This window comes from Aulostomus chinensis, chromosome 15, assembly GCF_037954235.1.
Source record: "Aulostomus chinensis isolate RoL2024-O1b breed Wild chromosome 15, RoL_Achi_v1.0, whole genome shotgun sequence".
Classification (NCBI taxonomy): Eukaryota; Metazoa; Chordata; class Actinopteri; order Syngnathiformes; family Aulostomidae; genus Aulostomus; species Aulostomus chinensis.
In genome coordinates, this window is record NC_141334.1 from 17,273,393 (window position 1) to 17,293,234 (window position 19,842).

The following is a 19,842-nucleotide window of genomic DNA, read 5'->3' on the forward strand; positions in this document are numbered from 1 at the left end:
GGGTTTCTCTCTCAGATAAACAGGAAGTGATGAATCCATCCATCCATCCATTTTCTTCCACTTATTCCTGCTGGAGCCTATCCCAGCAGCTTTCAGGTGAGAGGCGGGGTTCACCCTGGACAGGTCACCAGTCCATCACAGGGCCAACACATAGAGACAGACAACCATTGGCTCTCACAGTCACACCTACAGTCAATTTAGAGTATCAATCAGCCTCGTCCCCTCTTGATGTCTTTGGACTGTGGGAGGAAGCTGGAGTACCAGAGAGAACCCACACAGGAACAGGGACAACATGGAGACTCCACACAGAAAGACGAGACTCGAACCCGGAACCTTGCTGCTGTGAGGCGGCACGGTGGTGCAGTGGTCAGCGACAGTGCTGACCACTGCACCACCGTGCCGCCTGTGACGAATCCTATCCTGGATTATCTTGACAATTAAAGAAATGACAGCTCACAGTGATATTAACACACTTTGTGACAGAATTTGTGGGAAATACAATCTTTAAGAACGCAGAAGAAATCTAATGTATTCAATTAAAAATGGCTGCAAAAACTATATATTGTATTTTTATTCAGTTAAACATAAGGATGTTTAACATTTTTAAAACTTTTAACTGTAAAGACTCAATAGTCACAAATCACAAATAAGAAAATGTTATAGTCTTAGTACAGAAACAGTTTGGTTTATTACCGACCTTTGGAGACGCTGGAAGATGGACTGTAGCTTCCATTTTATCTCTCCAATATAAGAAAGATAGTAAATGTATTTCCCATAACTCCTTTCCAACTTACTTACTTGCTATTATGCCCCGTCATCCCACTGCAACTCCAGTCAGACGCCAAGCTGACATCACGGCTGTAAATGTGTATTTCCTGTTATCTGTGAGGCCGGAGAGGCTAAGAAGCTTTTAGTGCGGCATATCGACTGGAGTGAGCAGATTTTTCTCATGCTTGTAGCTCCTGATGTTCACTGACAATATGGTTGAGGAGTTTGATCAAAGTCCACCTGCAAAAAAGCCTTCAAGGTGATGCTGGACCACCAGCAGGAGAAACTGGTTGAACTGTGATGGTCTGTTCAAGTGCAGAATAAAATGTAGGAGATGTGGCGTGTTAAGGGAACTTGACGGCGCCTCACCTGTTTTCTGATACAACACAATGTATTACAACACATTATAGAGCAATAATTGCCCTCCCATTCACTCTTGGGTACCTGCAGCTCCGGCCTGTGTTGGGTTGTTTTATAGCACGACGACTTAAATTATCAGTCGAGTAATTGAGAGGGAAGCAGCAGCAGCAGCAGACTCAGCAGAAGCTCAGGGACCTGATAATCACATAATCATCACATAATTCTATAGGATGGCTTGTTTTATAGTCCCGATCTGAGTGGAGCGCTATCACTTACTGAAGCCAGAATATCCTCATTAAGCCCCCAGCATGCTTTATCTGTAGTCCATAAATACTGTGGTCCAAGTGGAGTCAATTCATGTGATTACTACAATGTGTACCATCAGACGGTGCTTGCAGGACTGCAGCTTCAAATCTAAAGGGTCGGTTCAGGACATGTCATAAAATTGCACTCATTTTCTTGCTTAGACGGTGCAAGACCTAAGTGTCCCATGTCTGACATTTCATCCACAAACAAAGGTGACACAAAACACAGAAGGTGAAGTCAAAATTTTCCGAACTGAACCGAATTGTTCGAACAGAAAAGCAGACGAAAATACCTTACCACCAAAACTAATGGCTCAATCATGAAGTGAAGTCATTCAGTAGTTGACCTCTTGACCAGGCAACGCTGAATGTACTCCAACCAATTTAGCTGACTGATAACCATCAATCAAGGATCCATTAAGGCTACAAAACGTTGATGCACAACAGGACTCATTCGCCAAGTGCTCTTTTTCCACGCTGAGGGATTCCTTTTACCCTCAATTTAGTCTTACAGGCAGGAGCCTGAAGATAAAGGAGGTACATAATACAATAGATGTTTGGGGCAATCAGTGATGCAGGGATGATGTATTTTTGAAGCGTCTCTATGGGTTTCCTTAACCATTGATCATGGGATTTTTACATTGGATTTTGGATTATACCAAAAGAAAATACTGTGGCAAACAAAAGTTTTGCTCAACAGGATCATCTTCACGAGCCAACACCATTTTTTAATCATTTCTGAAGCGCACATGCTATACTAGAAGCGCAAAGCTTACGTTAAGCAACAAATAAACCGCACCACAAGGAAAGACTTGGTCGTCACAGCTAGCTTCACCGTTCCCGTTTTGAACTCGATGACCTCTGATCAGAAACTTCATTTGTGACACTCAGTGGGAGTTCCACGTCCTTTGCGGTCTCATTCCACCAGTTGTTAGCAACCCCAGTATTTAAGACACAAATGCTTCAAAACCGAAGTGTGGCATTCAATGCTGTAAAACAAGTGTTTGTTAACCACCGACTGTACTTCACAAATTGAACTGAACACCAATTGACTTGAAGACAAAGAGATCGCATGTTCAAAAATGCTTAGTTGGGGGTTATACGACTTGACCCTTCACCACTCTACAGCTGTCAAACTTTGCTTATCGTCAGTAAGACTGTGTGCAGATTTAAAAAAAAAAAGAGTCAAAAGTGTCAAAGAGCAAATACGCATTAAAAAGAACTCACTCTTACTTGAACGATAACATGACCTTTTTTCCCCCAGCAGCCATTTTGACATACGGCAGGTAAACACTGGTGTAAATGCTCAAATTCATTTTGTGGTGTTTCGTGTCACAGCCATTTCACTGAGTCAGCGTGCGCCACGCCAGAGCCCCGGCTCCCCTGAAAGCAGCTTAATTACTTCTGTGTTTAACCTACGATGACGCGTCAAAATGGCTGCAGTGACAAGGGCCCATTGTGGAGGGACACCCACTGAAAGCAGTCCTCCACCCTTCAAGCGTCACGGTCTTTTTCTGTCCCACACGACTGTACACTTCAAACTCCCTGCAGTATCTACGGGTGAGTGTGAAAGAAAATAGAATGACACGTTTTCTCGTCGATTGATTTTGATTTTTTTTATTGAATAAATGATTTTAAAAGGTAATAACAATGTTTAAAACTACATTATCTTCACAGCCATTGCTTACATACTCAAGATAACCCATCTATATATATTCTTTCAATCCCCCCCGCTCATCTTTTGCATTTTTTTTTTTTTTTGCTAATTTATTTTTTCTTTTCTTAATCGTTTTTTTTTTTTTTGGGGTGTATTTGTTTGTTTGTTTTTTTTTTGTCTTTTGGAATCATACTATCGTAATAAATGCCCGTTTCAAGTCTTGTCACACTAACAGCAATTCAATAGGAAGGGGGGAAGGTTCTAGCTCTACAGGGGATGGATTTTTTTATTTTTTTTTTTAAATTCCCAGTTCATATTTTTCCATCAACATTTTCAAGTTACTAAAACAGAGAGAAGAAAAAAAAAAACAGATCCAAAAAAAAAAAAAAAAATCAAAATAAGAAGTAAATAAAAGTTGGTATGAGGAGTTACACCAGGCAACCCTCCCAGCCCATCAGGCCACTGCAACAGAAAAGTCATTTTGTACAGTGACACATCTTCGAAGTCAGTGTCTCAAAAATTCAGAACATAGAAAACCACTAAAATAATTTTGAAACTAGATCCAAAATATTCTTTTGAAAAGAATTTATTTTGATGTACAAAAACAGTCATTTTCTTTTTTTTTTTTAAAGTTTCTATTTTTTTTAATAAAAGCTTCAAACACAAGTTTATTGTAGTTCTTATTTCATTTGTCATTATCATTATTATTATTGATTCATTTATTCTTTTTTTTTTTTTTTAATTATTCATCTATCAGTGCGATTGTATACCAGTGCAGCTACTGGGTCCAGAGTAAAGAAAACAGGCTTTTTCATCTTTAATGGCATAAAAAATAAGGAAAAATCCATCTTTTATACAAAGTATAACTGCTGGTCTTTAGGGAAAAAAACATTTATAAACCCATAAAGCTAGGAGGCACACCATGGGATTTTCATTTTTGTAAATTATAGCAATAATAATAATAATAAACAAAATAAGTAACAACAATTTGCAACCATTTTAAACCATCCTTGATGCCATGAATGGCTTCAGAGACAGTTTCAATGAAAATTCATTGAAAAATTAGGTTACCTCATAAAGACAGTTGAGAAATCGCACAAAAAAAAAAACAAAACAAAAAAAAGAGAGACTAAAAGAACATTTTGTCAATTGCAGGGGTGGTTTTTTTTTTTGGAAGGACAGGAAGCCAGGCCTGTAAAAGCAGCATTTGGGCATGGCCGCTGGCATCTTTGGTTCAGTCAAACATACGAAGGTAACACGAGCTTGAGCATTCCATGAAACATGAGTATGACCACACTGGGAATGCTGAGGCTGAACTCTAACCCTGGTATGGAACCAAAACATGATCTGCTACAACAAACTACGAACGTCGTTCCATAATATCCCATGAGGTATCAATGCTTGTACAGTTCATCAGTACAGAAGCAGGACTATATATTCTGTGCGTCCTGTGTAAAACATTAACTCTGTATCCCGTGACAGGACGTGCTTACCTTACACTTCATTAACAGGACCTTACCACTGCTCAACAAATCTGCCAGGTCACTGGAGGTCCAACAATTCAGCAGCGAGAGGATATGGGAGGATGTGCTCCGGAAAAAACAAAAAAAAAACAACAAAAAAACCTTTTTTCTTTTTTCCAAAAGCAACATCCGACCTGCCAGGCGAGGCAACGACCACCACGACTATGACACACATCACACCTTGACAAACTAGGCCATGAGGTTGGGCCACAGTGTGGGTAGTTATTGAGGGAAAAGGGTTAACGTGTGACTTCTTGTCCTTTCAAACCTGCAGGGGTGTTGACTTGCACTGGTAAGAAAAAAACAAACAAAAACAAAAAACAAAAAAAAAACACCTGTTTAACAGATCTGCATATATCAAGGATAGTAAAGGTAACACATGTAGGATTTTCTCACAGTAGATCACTGCTAAAAAGCGCCATAGCGACCATTAACGGTACATTCCTTAGCCCCTATGAAGTGTTTGCTGCTGGGACTTCTTCATTCCATGTTTTCCCATAGGGAACTGATCCCGGAAAAAGAAACAAACAAACACAAAAAAAAAAATCACCCACATTGGACTACAGGGGGCTACTGTTTGCATCGGTGACATCCTTCGATGTTAGCGTGTGTCGCTACAACTCATCTCGCAGCAAAATACTGGCGAGAAAATCTTACATGCAGCATCTTTTAAGTATGATATGATCAATGAGTCCGCATGACCAGTCACAAGCTGTGACCACCCCAATATGAGGTCTGATAGCACCATATTTGTCTTTTAAATCTCTTAATGGTTAATAAGAGTGTCTAAGCCATAGATCAAGCATATCATGGATAAAACCATAGGTCTCATAATCATACATACATGCAACTAAAGACATTGCATGTGTATACAAAGACATATATGTAAAAGAGCATGGTCAATTTGGTTTTGCAGCAGAATAATTCAGGTTGTGCTGTATTAAATGGACCAGGAAACAGATGCTCAACTGTTCCGTCTTTAGATGTAGTGTAGATTTCTCTAGAGGTATGAATTGGTCAGACATTTAGGGGTAGCGACACTATACTTCATTTTAAGACAGTGTTTATGAAGAGACGTGGAGGAAAATGTATTATGAGAGGCGAGCAAACAAAAGACTGCAGGCTTACAGGAGCCCCGATATATCCAAGGAGGTATTAGCAACAGCGTTCAAGTGAGGAGAACACAATTTAGACCCTTTCTGAGCCTGTGGCGTTCAGATGGAACTTAGTAAGAGCCAACCATGGCACAGAGGAACACTCGAGAGCACCATCTCCTGGTCCATCATTTATTAAACAATTCATTTAAGGCAACACAACTTAAACTGGGGTCATTTCGGGTTACTGTGGATGGAGTGCCAAAAGCCCTTGACATTTTGCATAAAGAAAAAAATAACCTGTCAGTTAGTAAAGACTGTTACAGAGGAAGATGTTGGTCAAGTAACGAGAACCTCTCAAAAAAAATCCAGTTTGCAAAACTAAACCCGAAACAAGCAGACCGCACCAGGATCCAGTTCAAACTCACCTAGTGTGTGTGGATGTGACTCACTACGTGGAATCTCTAGAAGGGGAATGGCTTCTTCTGACAATGCTCAGGCTTCTTCTCTCTTTTTTTTTCTCCCCCCATTCTTTAACGGCTAGCCACCCAACCCCATGCAGAGAGTCTGCACAAACTAATTTGACTGTCTGCTCCAAAAAAACAACAACAACAACAAAAACGGCTGATAAAACAGACCACAAATCCAAACACTTCCTGCACCTGTGTGTGTGTGTGTGTGTGTGTGTGTGTGTGTTTGTGTGTGTGTGTGTGGTGGTGGGGGGGGCAGGTCTAATGGGTTATTTCTGTGTTCGATGGGGAACGGTGGTGGTGGTGGTGGTGATGGTGGTAGTGTTACTGCTTCACTATCCACAAGCACAATGACAAACATGTTGAATAGATCACTTCCTTTGTGCGTCAAGCGGTGCATCTTCAGTCAAAATGACCATTTCAATACATCATACTTTGTGGACAAGTAACAGTGGTTAGCTATAATCTGAACGGCAAGACAATGTTTCTACAGATACACGGGCAATATACAAGACAGATGACCGAAAGCGTCCGCCGGCTTTACAGGTATTCAGTGATGCAGCCTTTGCCTGAGGCTGGCTAGTGTAAGTTTGCATTACATTACAGGTTACCAGGTACGTGGCACCAAACACACTCACTCTCACACACACACACTTTAAGCCAAACAACGGACTACTCTCACATCGTATGGAAAGAGAATATGGCTTTAAGTCGTTTCCCTGTCACGTGACTCCCTGCCAGTAAACTCTCAAACTAATAGACAGAATAAATTTCAATGAACGCATGCACTTGCATTTATTTTTTTTTTTAATTTTTGGAGGGGGGGGGGGGTCTTGGGGACTGTACTTAGGGCTGCTCCCCCTCCCTGATACAGGGAAATAAAGCCTCTTATTCCAAAGACAATTGACAAATCACCTGTACAGTTTCGAGTAGCCTCAAGACAAAATGGCTTCCTTTGCAGTTACCCAATGTCTGAAAAAAGGAAGGGGGGCGCAGCTCAAGCCAAACCGACACTTTCCAATCACTGAACAAAACGACTACTCAGGGGCAGGTTCTCTAAACTGAATCTTTAGGTTAAATCCAATTTCTAATTGACTGGTTTTATACTTGTGGCAGACCAGTGTCTATAGCCACACACAGAAACACACACACACACACACACACGCACGCACAATTGTGAGCTCAAACAAGAAACTCCCAGCGACCGCTGGTCAAGAGAGCATCACAATCCTACTAGCTATACTTTGGAGTACACAGATCCCAGTATATATAGTTCCAACTACAACACTACAAGAGTTTACATGGCTTAAACAACCTCAATCTTTTTTTCTTTTTTTTTTTTGAGAGGAATCTGAATAGAGACGACACAGCCTTTGAGAACTGCAGTTGCCTTGCTACATGATATACATGTCTGGATAATAAGAAAGACGATAACAAAAAAAAAAAAAAGAACTTTTTTTTTTTTTTTTTAGTAAAAGTGTAGCAAAGCCCAAACAATATAAGCGAAAGACTAAACCACTGTAAGAGACTTCCTTCCATCCACAGAATCAATCACCTGATTAGGTTTGCTGAAAAGGTTAATAAAATCTACTTAATTTTCAAAATTATGAATGAAGGGGGTTATAGATATAGGTATACATATGCTGCAAAAACTTAACCACAGGCAAAGAAAAAGAAAAAGGTGGATTTCTTGCCAGAATCAGATGATGCTTTGTTGCCACCCGTTGCCATGTCAACGTCGAGGAGACGGCCGGCATGGCAACGGAAACTATCATCATAAAATGGTACAGTAGTAGAAATAACTAGACCAGGAGGGGGCAGGCTCTCCTGGGAAAAGGTCCGCGGAGAGGTCCAATGATTGGTCATGCGGCTCGCTGTCAGGAATAATGGTTGTAGGGTGGTAAAGGGTGCCCAATGCCATTCTGGTAGTGATGGTGCTGGCGGTGGGCTATGTACTCTGCATACCCCATTGTCATCTTCTCGCTACGGTACCTAGAAATGAGAAAAGATGTGTTGGTGAAGACGAGTGGGCACCTCATGTCTTGTAAGGAAATCTAGGATCAGTCACTGGGATGCACTGATAAATCGGTATCGGCCAATATACACCTTGTTGACTGCCATCGGCATATCGGCCAATAAGGTGTCATTCACCGATGGCAGTGGCCGATGTTTATCTGTTGATGTGAGAGAAGGTGAAGTTAAAGGTTGTTTCAGATATTTGTGTGATTGAATTTGCGCTCATTCAAAGATAGTGTGATGACGGGCTGAAAAACTTTAGAACTGTTTGATAAGGACGTTTTGGGTTGGTTTTTTTTGTCTCCTGGCACAAAAGTTGGGATACATAACAAAAAGAAATCAATGGAAAAACTTAACGCCACAATCAGAATCACGACAGCTGCCAAATTGTTATTTTAAAGATTGGTATCAACCTAGAGTTTCACGATCAGTGTCCATTATTAGTCACAATCTGCAGTCTCACAAAGACGAATCAATACTGGACTTCGGAAGGGTTTTTTCTGCGACAACTTGACGGACAGATGTATAGTATACCATTTTCCCACTGCACACACGGGCTTGTTAAACCCAGGTGAACATGTTTCCAAAAGCCAATTGGTCCGTTTGTTTTTTTTTGTTTTTTTTTCTTTTCTTCACTTGCCATCACAAGCGCATTCGCTGCACTGGAAAGAAGTCAGAGGTGTCAAAGCAGCACCAGAGTGTAGCGTTTCCAGCGTGCGTATAATCTGTGGTAGCTGGGGTAAAGCCAGCACGGAGGACAATGACGGGATTTTTTCCTCCAGTTTGTTTTTGGTTTTTTCAAACTCAGTGCTGAATGAACAACATCAGAGTGCGTCGCTGCTTCACAGAGACCAGTTTAATATGTGGCCGAGATGATGAGATTTTTTTAACCATTGGGGAAGGGATTATATTAAGACTAAATGGACAACACAAGACAAACCCGACTACCTGGTTTAAAATTGGTGTCCGTTTTGGAAGGCATCAGCATTTGATGGATACATAATAAAAATGCAAACAAAGTCAAAGCATGATAAACTGATGCATCAGCATGTGGGTCTCAGCTTACCTGGTTAACTTAATGGTCTTCCTGAAATCGTTTGTGATGGGAGCTTTGTAACCTCCCTTTCGTAGTAAGGAATCTATGGTTTGAATGTGGTCCCAACCTAAAGAGAAACAAGTTCATTCTTGTTATTGAAAATACACTTCTGGAGAAATATATACAGTATATAGCCTGCTTTTTCATGAAGACAAGATGAGGCTTAACATTTTACTGATTGGGTTTCTCTTTCAAACTACGCAAGTTCAGCCCTGGTTTTCATCTCGCTAACTGGTTTTGGAGCTCACGGACGACCTCGGACGGATTGGAGCGCTAGCGCTGGCTGTCTCTTGACAGCTTTCAGCCGTGACAGCCCATGAAAGTACAGTGCCGGGGGACTCCTACAGGAGGAAGTGTCTGTAGCAACAGGAAACTTTCTCACTGCATAGGCGCTTGCATCAAGGACATGATGTTATTTCAGGTGGTTGAGCACGTAAGCTGTAAACAGTGAGCACTTTTGGAAACAGCCTATATATCACGATCACATGCACATGACGACACTCCAGTCTTATCTTATCACCTATGTTTTCTTCTTTGTTGGTGGTTCACTGCTAATCATCCCACAACTTGGGAGTATTTGCAGAGACATCTATTTGTGGAGCAACAGCTCCCGTCTCGCAAATGCTACCATTCCCTTTGTAACGGATTGTCAGCATTTTTTGTGACAAAACATAGACTGGAGAGCAGGTAAGACATGTTGGGGACTCGTCCTCGTGAACGATCTGATGCTTTACCTCCAGGCAGTACTCAGTCATGTAGTGTGTCTGCCACAATGACTTCAAGATTCCCCACTCGAGGGAAGAAGCGTCACGTAAACACGACAGCAATCTGACAGGTTGTGTCGCATAAACTGCTTGAGTCAACCAACTGAAGGAATTTTTGCCTCTCAAATGTGAGCATTTGAAGGTTAACTTTAACACACAGTACGATTGTACACTGAATAGACAAAACAATGAATCAATGAATTAACCGTCATTTTACGCCGCTCCAGCTTGTCAGAACCACAGAGAGATCTCACCTTGCTCCTTTGCAACCTCTGGTAGGTAGGTGGCGGTGCGCTTTGATCCTTTTTCATTGAAAAACTCTATCCTAATACCGTGAACACCCACCTAGAATTTAAGACAGACATTACTAAGAAATCATGTGTTTTTAAACGGCAAGGATCTTTCCATCCAATAAAGACATAAACAGAGAATGCCTTTGTGACGGGGTCAAAATCATACAAGCAAATACTCTGATCTAATGTGCGTAACTATTCACTTGGTACTGCTTCTTCAAATGTGCAGGTTACGCATGAAAAGCAGACTCTCTAAAACTCTGGAGGAGCTGCTGGGTGTAGCGAAGGCGCGTCTCTCACCTCCCAGTCAAGGTAATCACCGACGTCTTCAAAGTTGGTGAGAAGAGACACTGAGCAGAAGAGGCGAGGCAGCTCATCCCTTGTCATGGGGGGGAAGCGGCTGTCTTTAAGGGCACTGCAGGCATACGAGCACAAAGACAACACTGTTCATTTAAAATAGGAGACTCGGAAAAGACTCCGCACAGTTTGAGAGAACCAATGGAATAGAGTGTTTCTGAGTTATTGTATTTGAAAACATCCAAGTGGTAGCAGTTAAAAAACCAAACAAAACAAGTAACTGGTCAGTGAGGACCTTTCTCTGGAGGCGGCCATGGTCACACAGCACAGCCACATATGCGTATCTATGCGCCTTTAAATTGACATGAGAGGCTGTGTGTATGTGTTTACATATATTTGACAAGTCAGCTGTCTGCCCTCAGGTCAGGAGCGGCTAGAGAAGAAATTCCACACCGTGTGTTAATAGAGGGCCCCGCTGACATGAATAAAAACTAACAACACCGATGCATGATTTACTCGAACATATGAACCAAATGCAGATTTAGTTGCAGTCCCGCCCTGCACAGCGGTGCTGTCACTCAAATACTCTACATGACATTTAAATGACAGTAACATTAATACTGAATACAGATTCCTAGGTCAAACACTGGATGCTGTAAATTGGTATATTGCAGTTAGACCAGTGATACGATCATGTCAGTGCACATCCTTGATCATTTCCATAAGTTCAAAATGTTTGCACGTATGGAACAAAACAATGATAACGTACATTTTCTTATATCTTAACCATAGTAAGAATTGTGCATCTCACTTTTACAGGGGAGAAAAGAAATCAGACAAATGTGACCAGCAAGTCAAACATTCATCAGGATGGTTGCTTACCTGGTAAGGGTGTACTCCCTGAGTCCTGAATGCAGATTCATGGCAGAAAATGTACCTATACAACCCCTCAACCGCTTGTCTCTGCCTATTTTCCATGTGACAAACAGCGGGCTGAAAAGAAAGAGAGAACAACTGGTTCAAGCATTTCAACATGACTGATGTGCACTGTGTGTCTGCAAGCGAATGAGGATGTAAAATAATAATGTAGAAATGGTTTGTTTCTTGAATGATTACATCAAAACTCAGACGAGAACATTCAGCACACACCAAATAGCTAAACCTGCTTTAATATCCAACATTTCTTATCCACGTTGGCACTTATGTCTTTCAGATCATGATGGTTGTTCGCAGCCGTCCCTCCACCCATGATTCGCTCAGCAATTACGTTTTAGAATAATTCTCCACCCTTTGTGGATTTCTAAAGGATGTTTCCTAATGGTGAAACAGAATGAATAAGCCTCAGGGAAAACTAAACTGATCCCGTTGAAACAGTCAAATATTTTATGACTTGTCTGAGGAAATCATTGCTCATGAATAAAATGTGTGAATGACTTCACAGCAAAGAATGTTTCAGAACAGATAATGACGGAACATTAACATTTTAAATGGTCTCCTTTGGATTTCATGAGACATCTTCTGTGAATTAAGCACTTTGAAGGGCAGTGCTCAATGTTGCGACCTTGTTTTGCTGTTATGTGCAAAACTGAACCATTATTGCTGGCAAGATTTGCATAATTAGGGCCAACACCCATCCTACATTAGACCAGTTATAGACTGTGTGTGTGTGTGTGTGTGTGTGTGTGTGTGTGTGTGTGTGTGTGTGTGTGTGTGTGTGTGTGTTTGTCCGTCTGAGGACAGACTTTAATTCAATGAATACCAGACACATAATGATTAATCACTCAATCAAGCTAGAGTGAGCATAGCTGTGACCTAAAGTGTTTTGGATGCCTCTTATTAGCGCACAAAACTGGACTGATTGTGTATTATTTAGTAAGGATTGTTGAAGAAACCTCTGAAGGACCCTACAATGGAGCAGGAGTTGGCAGCAACACCCACCTCCTCCTTTCCATATTTCACTGCAATAAGTAATGATTGGATTTATTAGCAATTACGAAGGCACATTACTGAATGCTCTCATGTGTCAGGTCCCACCCAGCTGCAGACAAAAATCAGTCTGATTGAGTCCATGTGTGACTTCAGTGGATCATTCTGCGGATTAGTCACAGCCAGAGAGTGGGCATGATGAGGACATTTCTATATTCAACTGGTGTTAAACCAGAAGAATACAAAAATATGAGGGTGGAGAACAGCGGTCTTTAACATGAAGACAGTGACAAAGATTTCAAAGTACTGTGACAACAAGACTCTGGAACTGAACAAATTCATGGAGTGGCAAGAGACTGAGCTGTTACTGACCCGAACAAACCAGCTACACGACCCTAACGCCCTGTCCCGCCACCTACGTCCTCTTCCCAGGCAACACCCAAACCAAACAGTATTTCAAATGGAGGAGACAGCTGGTCACCAGTCCAGACAGAAAAGAGGATTCTTAACTGGTATGGGTGTTAACCATCATCAAGGGATCATTAGCTACAGGCTGGTCCTTCTGTATTTCCCTTCTCATCATGTCTAAAGATGTGAAAGTTGAACATTCTGAGGTCCTGCACCCTTCACTGGCATTACTGTACAGAGCATTGTGTCTGTCTGTGTCAAATGTTGTCGATCAGAGGATTTCAGTAATTCATTCTGACACCGCTCTGGGTGGAGGACATGTTGAGGACATCACAAAGCAAAGTATGACTTTCCCCTAAACCTGTGGAACTTTTCAAATTTGTTGTGTCTACAACATTCCTAGGCGTGATCGGCTGCTTCGGTTCAGAGTTCATCCTCGGGCGCCAAGGCTGTGTAAGAATCCCTCAACAATTCTGTGTCCAGAGTTTTTTTTTTATTGCCGTTTTCTAAGTCTATTTTCTGCCAACAATGAGACAATGCAAATGGCCACATTTTCCAGAGGCAAATACTCCTGCCTCCAAGTGATGACGCAGTCATCATAATTAGAGTCTGACGTCTCCATTCACTGCTCAACTGATCCCCACAGATGTTCAATGAATAAATGGCTACTTATCAGTGGTCTGTTGATATAATCACTGATGGTCACACTACCCAACTAATAAAATATAATCTGTACTTGGGATGTACCAAAGTCAGATGCAAACACCATGTCATTACAAGAGACACAAGTATGAGTAATAGCTCACTCATCACAGGAACTTACAGACAAACCCGGATCTTCCTAATGGCACCACAGTGGCGCCCTGAGGCCCTCGGCAGTTTAAAGAAACCCTGTCATCTCAGGCAGGGACAAACTTCCTGGTTTCCTTTTCATCAACAGGTCCATAGTAAGATGGTTGTTTAACAACCAAGCTCGATTTTTTTCCCCTCTTTTTTACATCTAGTCTGACAACATCAGTTTTATTGATTATTCTTTATACACTATGCACTGAATAATTTATTTTTTGAGGACTTTGTTGCATATGTGTGCATAAGTGTGCATAAGAATAAAAACAAATCTCAAAAATACACTTTTAAACAATTACCAGAAACTCAGTTTAGTTCCCCGGTCAGTCACTTTTGAGACAGATTTTAGTGTGCCGATTACTGGATACATTTGTATAACTGAAGGCTTCAGCATGTTGGATTTTCTGCCAACATGCCAAAACAGCATTTCAACAATTTCAGCAAACCACACATGGCATCAATAATAATACACAGTGAGGTATTTTAATGCTAACCTACAGCATGAAGAAAGCAAATTACTTACAATATACACGCTTATGAGATCAATGCGAGATTGCTGTTGTTTGAATAACTGATCATGACCATAAAACCATTAGGAGTGTTAAAACTATTATCCACAACAAATTTGAATTACTCAGTTTCTACTTCAGTCTGTCACATGACCACAGGAAGACAGGAATTCCTAACACTGTTAAAAATACTATGAAGTTGCCGTGACAGCTTTTAAGGTCAACAGCGTGTAAAGTCCTTCATATCCGAGAGTGTAAACAGTCTTTTTAAAGCCTCTTAATTTCAAGGTACAACCCTGTAGCGTTACGTTATAACGCTTATATATGAGGTGGAGTCAAAATGTTTCAGTTGAGTGTTTACGGGAAAACGCTATCAGAAATCTAATGTTCAGTAAACACTTCACTTTTGGTGACGCGGTTAAATGTTAAACACGTTGCCTGAAGTAATTTTAATTAACATTTCAAAGTAAGAGATGCTTAAGACTGCTAAGTACTTGGCAACGTCCACCTTTTCTTTGTTGGCTGATGCTAAACTCAGTACTGAACGCTAGTTAACTTTAATTGGACAGTACATTTGTCCACCGGGAACGAAACTGAAGCTACAGTAAAACAAGTGTGTTTGTCGGCCAATCCATCGGAGACATTTTAACGCGATAAACGTTACCACTACATAAAAGGACCAAAAGCTCATTAGTGCTTCGTCTCTAAGCTAATGTAGCTATAGCTAACAGAGCTAAGGCTAGTGTGTAGCAACTGTTAGCATTTCAGAGTTCATTGAGGGACACATTAAATGAATTAAGAGCACGAAAGTTTGCCTTCGGTGTTTTTTATTTTAACTGAATATTTTTCCTACCTTTGTTAGCCGAACTGCCATTGTTAAACAAAACACTAGCGATGTTATCTTATCCGTTCCACCCTTTCTGTTGGGTGATGATAGCAACTAAGTATTAGCTCGTAGCAGACAAGCTTAGCTAACCTTAGCCAGTGTTATTAGAGTTGAATAACCAACATTCTACATGTTTTGTTTACCGAGAATCGACGGGAAATTTTAAGGGTATTTCAAACAAGTCAATCATTAGACGATATGATAGATAACTTGATAATAGCAAGTCAAATCATTCATTGAAACGGTATCGTTAATGTAGCTGTAGGCCATTGCTGGCAGCGAGGCCCAATTTCCAACTTGGTCAAATTAAGCTATGATGGACAGCTTTTCACATTAAAATCATCAGAAGTAAAACATTATTTCGATGTGACAATCTTTGCTCTGAAAACTGGAGCAGAATTTCGAGGCAAGCCTGTTAAGTTTCTCACAAGACAGTGTTTGAGAGACTGTACCATTGTGCTTTGACATGCAGCAAAACAACAAAAGACATTAACTTCATACTTACTAGGGATCATTTGTAAACCTGGGTGTTCTTGGAGGTTGGTATCCGTACAGATGGCAATAAAGCACGTCAAAGCAGAAGCAGCACATCTCTGCTGAAACGACCATTTTTCTGCCTCCACTTCCCGACCCAGGTCCTGGGCTGAGATTCGGGGAGAGACCGGATGAAGTGTAACCGGTCGGGGCTGGGGACAGAGCGCTTGTGCCGCCGCTACCACTACTACTACTGCTGCCGCTAACGTTACCCCCAGGTCCCCCCAGGCCGTTGGCTCTGCTTGCGTTCGCCGCTGCTGCCACAGTAGTGGAGGAGCCAATCCCCAACTCCGATCCACAATGTCCGGTTCCTGCCACCCCGCTTCCCGCCCCCACCCCGCCGGGACCCCCCGACCCGGGTGATCCCGACAGTTTCTGCTTCTTCACCCCGCAGCACCCGGCCGCCATCTTGGAACAATCTGCACCGACACACCGCTTCCGACCCATAACCGTCACCGCGGGAAGGGTGGGGGGGAACGCCGACCAGACGTAGAAATCCCACTGCGTTGATACGTATGGCGGACAATACTCCACTTTCACTCTTTGATTTTTTTTTTGTCGGACGACGAAATAACCGATGTGGTGAGAGGACTGCAATGTCACCCTAGCGTTGCCTTTAAAAATGCGGGACTTCGCTACGCAAAATCCATTGCTTGACAAGCATTTTTCCTTCAGTAACGTCAGTAACCAGTCCAGCTTTGGACAACGGTGCTCCCTTGGACCACCGATAACGTCAAGTCCCAAATATTCTCCCCTTCCCTAACACGACACCCTCCGAGGCGAGCTCACTCAGCACCCCACAAGTTCAGGGAGTTGACAGTCCGAGCAGGCCGCAGATGACAGTAGCCAGGCGGTCCAGATGTGAAGCCGACAGGCAGTGCGCTGTAGCCCAGCAGCACCCCTCTTCAATTGGAAGCCGGGAGCTTGAGTACGCAGGACCCATAAGCTTCAGCACAAATTGCGTACAATGTCATGAGCAACGTAGCTTCTCATTGCACCAGCTTGTTTGCTACTGCCTAACGAACTTCTAATTACACAACAGGCCCAGTATGTTGGAATTCCAGACGCTAGGATAACGCAGAGTAAAATGGCATCTGACAATGCAGGGCTGGCATGGCACAATGAAGCGCGTCAGCGCACAGCAAGTCATCTCAGAATCGCTAGCCCACAGTTTGCACCTGCATGATGTCTGTTGTTGGACCTGCTTGATAAAAACCCAAATAACACCCCACGTCAAATGTAGAGCTGAAAGTTTTCAGAATACGTCTGTTTGGAGGCTGTCATCCGTTTGTGGGGAGACATAAAGAAGAGCATTCTAGTCCGTGAGCCGTGAGAAATCCTCCGGGTCTCGCCACCCTCGCTCCGCACCCGTCTCTCAGCTGCTACCATTCAGCGGTGGTCGGGTAAAAGCCCTGCGATCAGGCTGTGGGCACAGGCGTCGGTGTCGTCGGCACGTCGGAACCGGATTCAGGAAAAAGCGTTGCGCCCAGTTGCTACACAGAATACGTAACTATGGGGGGTGCCAAATTTGGGCTTGTTTTTTTTAAACATCCCACTTAAAGTGTAAGCATGGTGAAAAGCAGTCTGATTTAAGTGCTTGTATCTCACGGACTAAAGCATCCTTGAAGCAATCATCTCTATCAGATAAAATATTTGCGTTCCTCCTTTTGTTTTTTTGGTTTTTATGATTTCAGTGTGACATTTTGTAAACAGATTCAAGGCCGTGTTTGGCCCTGGCATAACAGTAATATTTTGTAATCTGTAAGAAATTCTGCCTCTTTGCCTTTCACCCCTTTTTCATTCCCCCCAGCGTGTGTCCCTTTCTGCTGCCACACATTTAGAACTAGTTTATTTCTTTAAAAAAAAACAAAAAACATGTTTATCAGTACTGAGAGGAGTGGACATTGTCAAAATGTCATAGATAAATAGAGATCATAGGATCAGCTGATGATGATCATGCCCTGACTCATGATGCAGGGCAGAGAGTGCTGGAAAACAACAACACTTGATCTACATTTTTAGATTCTAAATCAGCGTTTAGTGGTCTCAGATTTGGTGTGCATGTATAGCAGATAAAGATGCTTTTCTTTTCAAAGATAATGTATTTCTATCTCTGCCCATGTGTCCAGAAATACTATCTGACTTAAAAAAATCTTTGATAATATTATTGCTTATATACAGCATACATGTTACATACTTATTTGTGCTCTTTCAACTCCATAATTTCTGTTACAGAAACTGTTCAAATATAAACATGTTCATATTTCTAAGTATATTAATGGGTATATTTACTGGAAGTTTTGAGCTATTTGAAATTCTTTTCCTTCAGCTTTGACGTGTCCTCACCAAGTCTGATCAGTGGTGAAAAGAATTCTGCTTTCTGTCAGCTCACAGGATTCACATTGCTTTTTCTGAAACGTTCTTTCCAGTTGTAAATGTGAAGCTGTAGAAAGGCTGATTGCTGATATTAGTCCGGAATCAGTTCAGTCCTGGGATGTGAAGTCAAAGTAATTGACAGTTGTTTTTCCACATCTGAACATTTAAGAATAAATTGCCTTACGGCTGAGCCAGCACGCGTCATTTAAAATGATCTGTGATCGTTTTCGTAGGATCGAAATTATCAGCGCTTTTGCTTCCATTTGCCGACCAGCAAACATATTCACAGAATCACTGCTGAGTGTCAGTTAAACTTCATCACTGACACATAAGTAAAAAACACTACTGTTATAAATTTCTCAAATTCCGCTTCAGAGCTGAACTATACAACTTTGCTCTGCTATTTATTCGAAGGTTCCTTGCGTTTTAAAAGGAGCGTCTGAACAAAACTGAGGACGTGAGCCACATAGTTGAATTACTTATTGCGTCTCTGCCTTCGTACAATGAATGAACCGAATATTTCAGTCGCTATCTTAGTCTACAAAGTGTTAATGTCTCAAGTCACAGATGAATGTAAGACAAACTGTAGATATAAATAGTCTTATGAATAGTGACACCAATGCTACAATTATAATCATACGATATACAATTTAGATTAAACTTTGATTTCTTAAGTCTTTGCTACCTGCCTATTTCCTTACTTTCTTCACTGTACTCAATTACAACCCAACCAATCAAGTTTAATCGAAAGCAAGAAAATCCACATCGGACGGTCAGTGAGATATATGAGCAAAGCTGCAAAAAATACATTGGGCTGTCAAGTCCTTCATTTAGTACGACAGTTTATAGCTATAAACACTATTTTTCTCCTCAAATGTATAACTGGAAAACAACACTTTTGAACAGACATTAATTTTTCACAGGTAAATTAGAAACTCCATCACTACACATTAAGCTTAGCGGACCACAACACTGGTATGCAAACGCGGCTTAGTGTAGCTGAGCGGAGCTTGGTCATGACAAAACACCACTCGTGCAAACCATTGATTTTGGCACAGATGCTGTCAATGCAATGCAGTCCACTCCATCCAGATGATCTTTATAACTACAACAGGAAAGTGGGTGACAGACTGTTTCCTCCCGTTCCATAATTTATGTCATGCCATCTCTGGTATGATTAAGTATAACATACATCATCTTTAAACATATTGTACAGTTCTGTGTAGATCTGTTAGCTGTGTGTTGTTCAACTGCTGCTATAAAAAAAGAATGGTGTGGGAAATAAAATCTCTCCTGCAAGTTTAACAACATGTAAGAGTCCGATGTGCACGATCATCATATATGAGAGACTGACTATTTTATTCCAGTAATTCATTGTCGGTTCTATTCTTAGGAGCAGGGATGGCAGGGTATGCTGTTATTAGGCCCTGTGGAGGAATTTCCCACAGCAGCATGAGCTGGACACACTTGCCTCTGACAAGCTGACTGAAAACAAGGCATGAGTCATAAAAATAAATCCACATTCAAAAATTTGAAATCATGCTGTATCTTTTGACTGAACGTGGAGTTAACCACATACTGTACCTTCCTGAGGTTCATTTTTCTTCCTGCTGTAACTAGTTTTGCTCGTCAGTTACTCACTTCTCTCCTGTTGGAATTTATGAATTACCAAACAACCCCTTTCAAACTTTCATCTTTTTTCTGCACAAAATCT

General features: G+C 41.5%; 1 protein-coding gene across 1 annotated transcript; it reads right to left on the reverse strand.

Annotated features, from left to right (window-relative positions):
- Positions 1-2,646: 2,646 nt before the first annotated feature.
- Positions 2,647-17,327, reverse strand: ammecr1 (AMMECR nuclear protein 1). Its single transcript, XM_086226682.1, has 6 exons — positions 15,724-17,327; positions 11,526-11,636; positions 10,647-10,761; positions 10,308-10,398; positions 9,260-9,356; positions 2,647-8,169 (listed from the first exon to the last, which is right to left on the reverse strand). Exons 1-6 carry the CDS (start codon positions 16,197-16,199, stop codon positions 8,055-8,057), a joined length of 1,005 nt encoding a protein of 334 aa, XP_086082808.1. The 5' UTR covers positions 16,200-17,327; the 3' UTR covers positions 2,647-8,054.
- Positions 17,328-19,842: the final 2,515 nt, after the last annotated feature.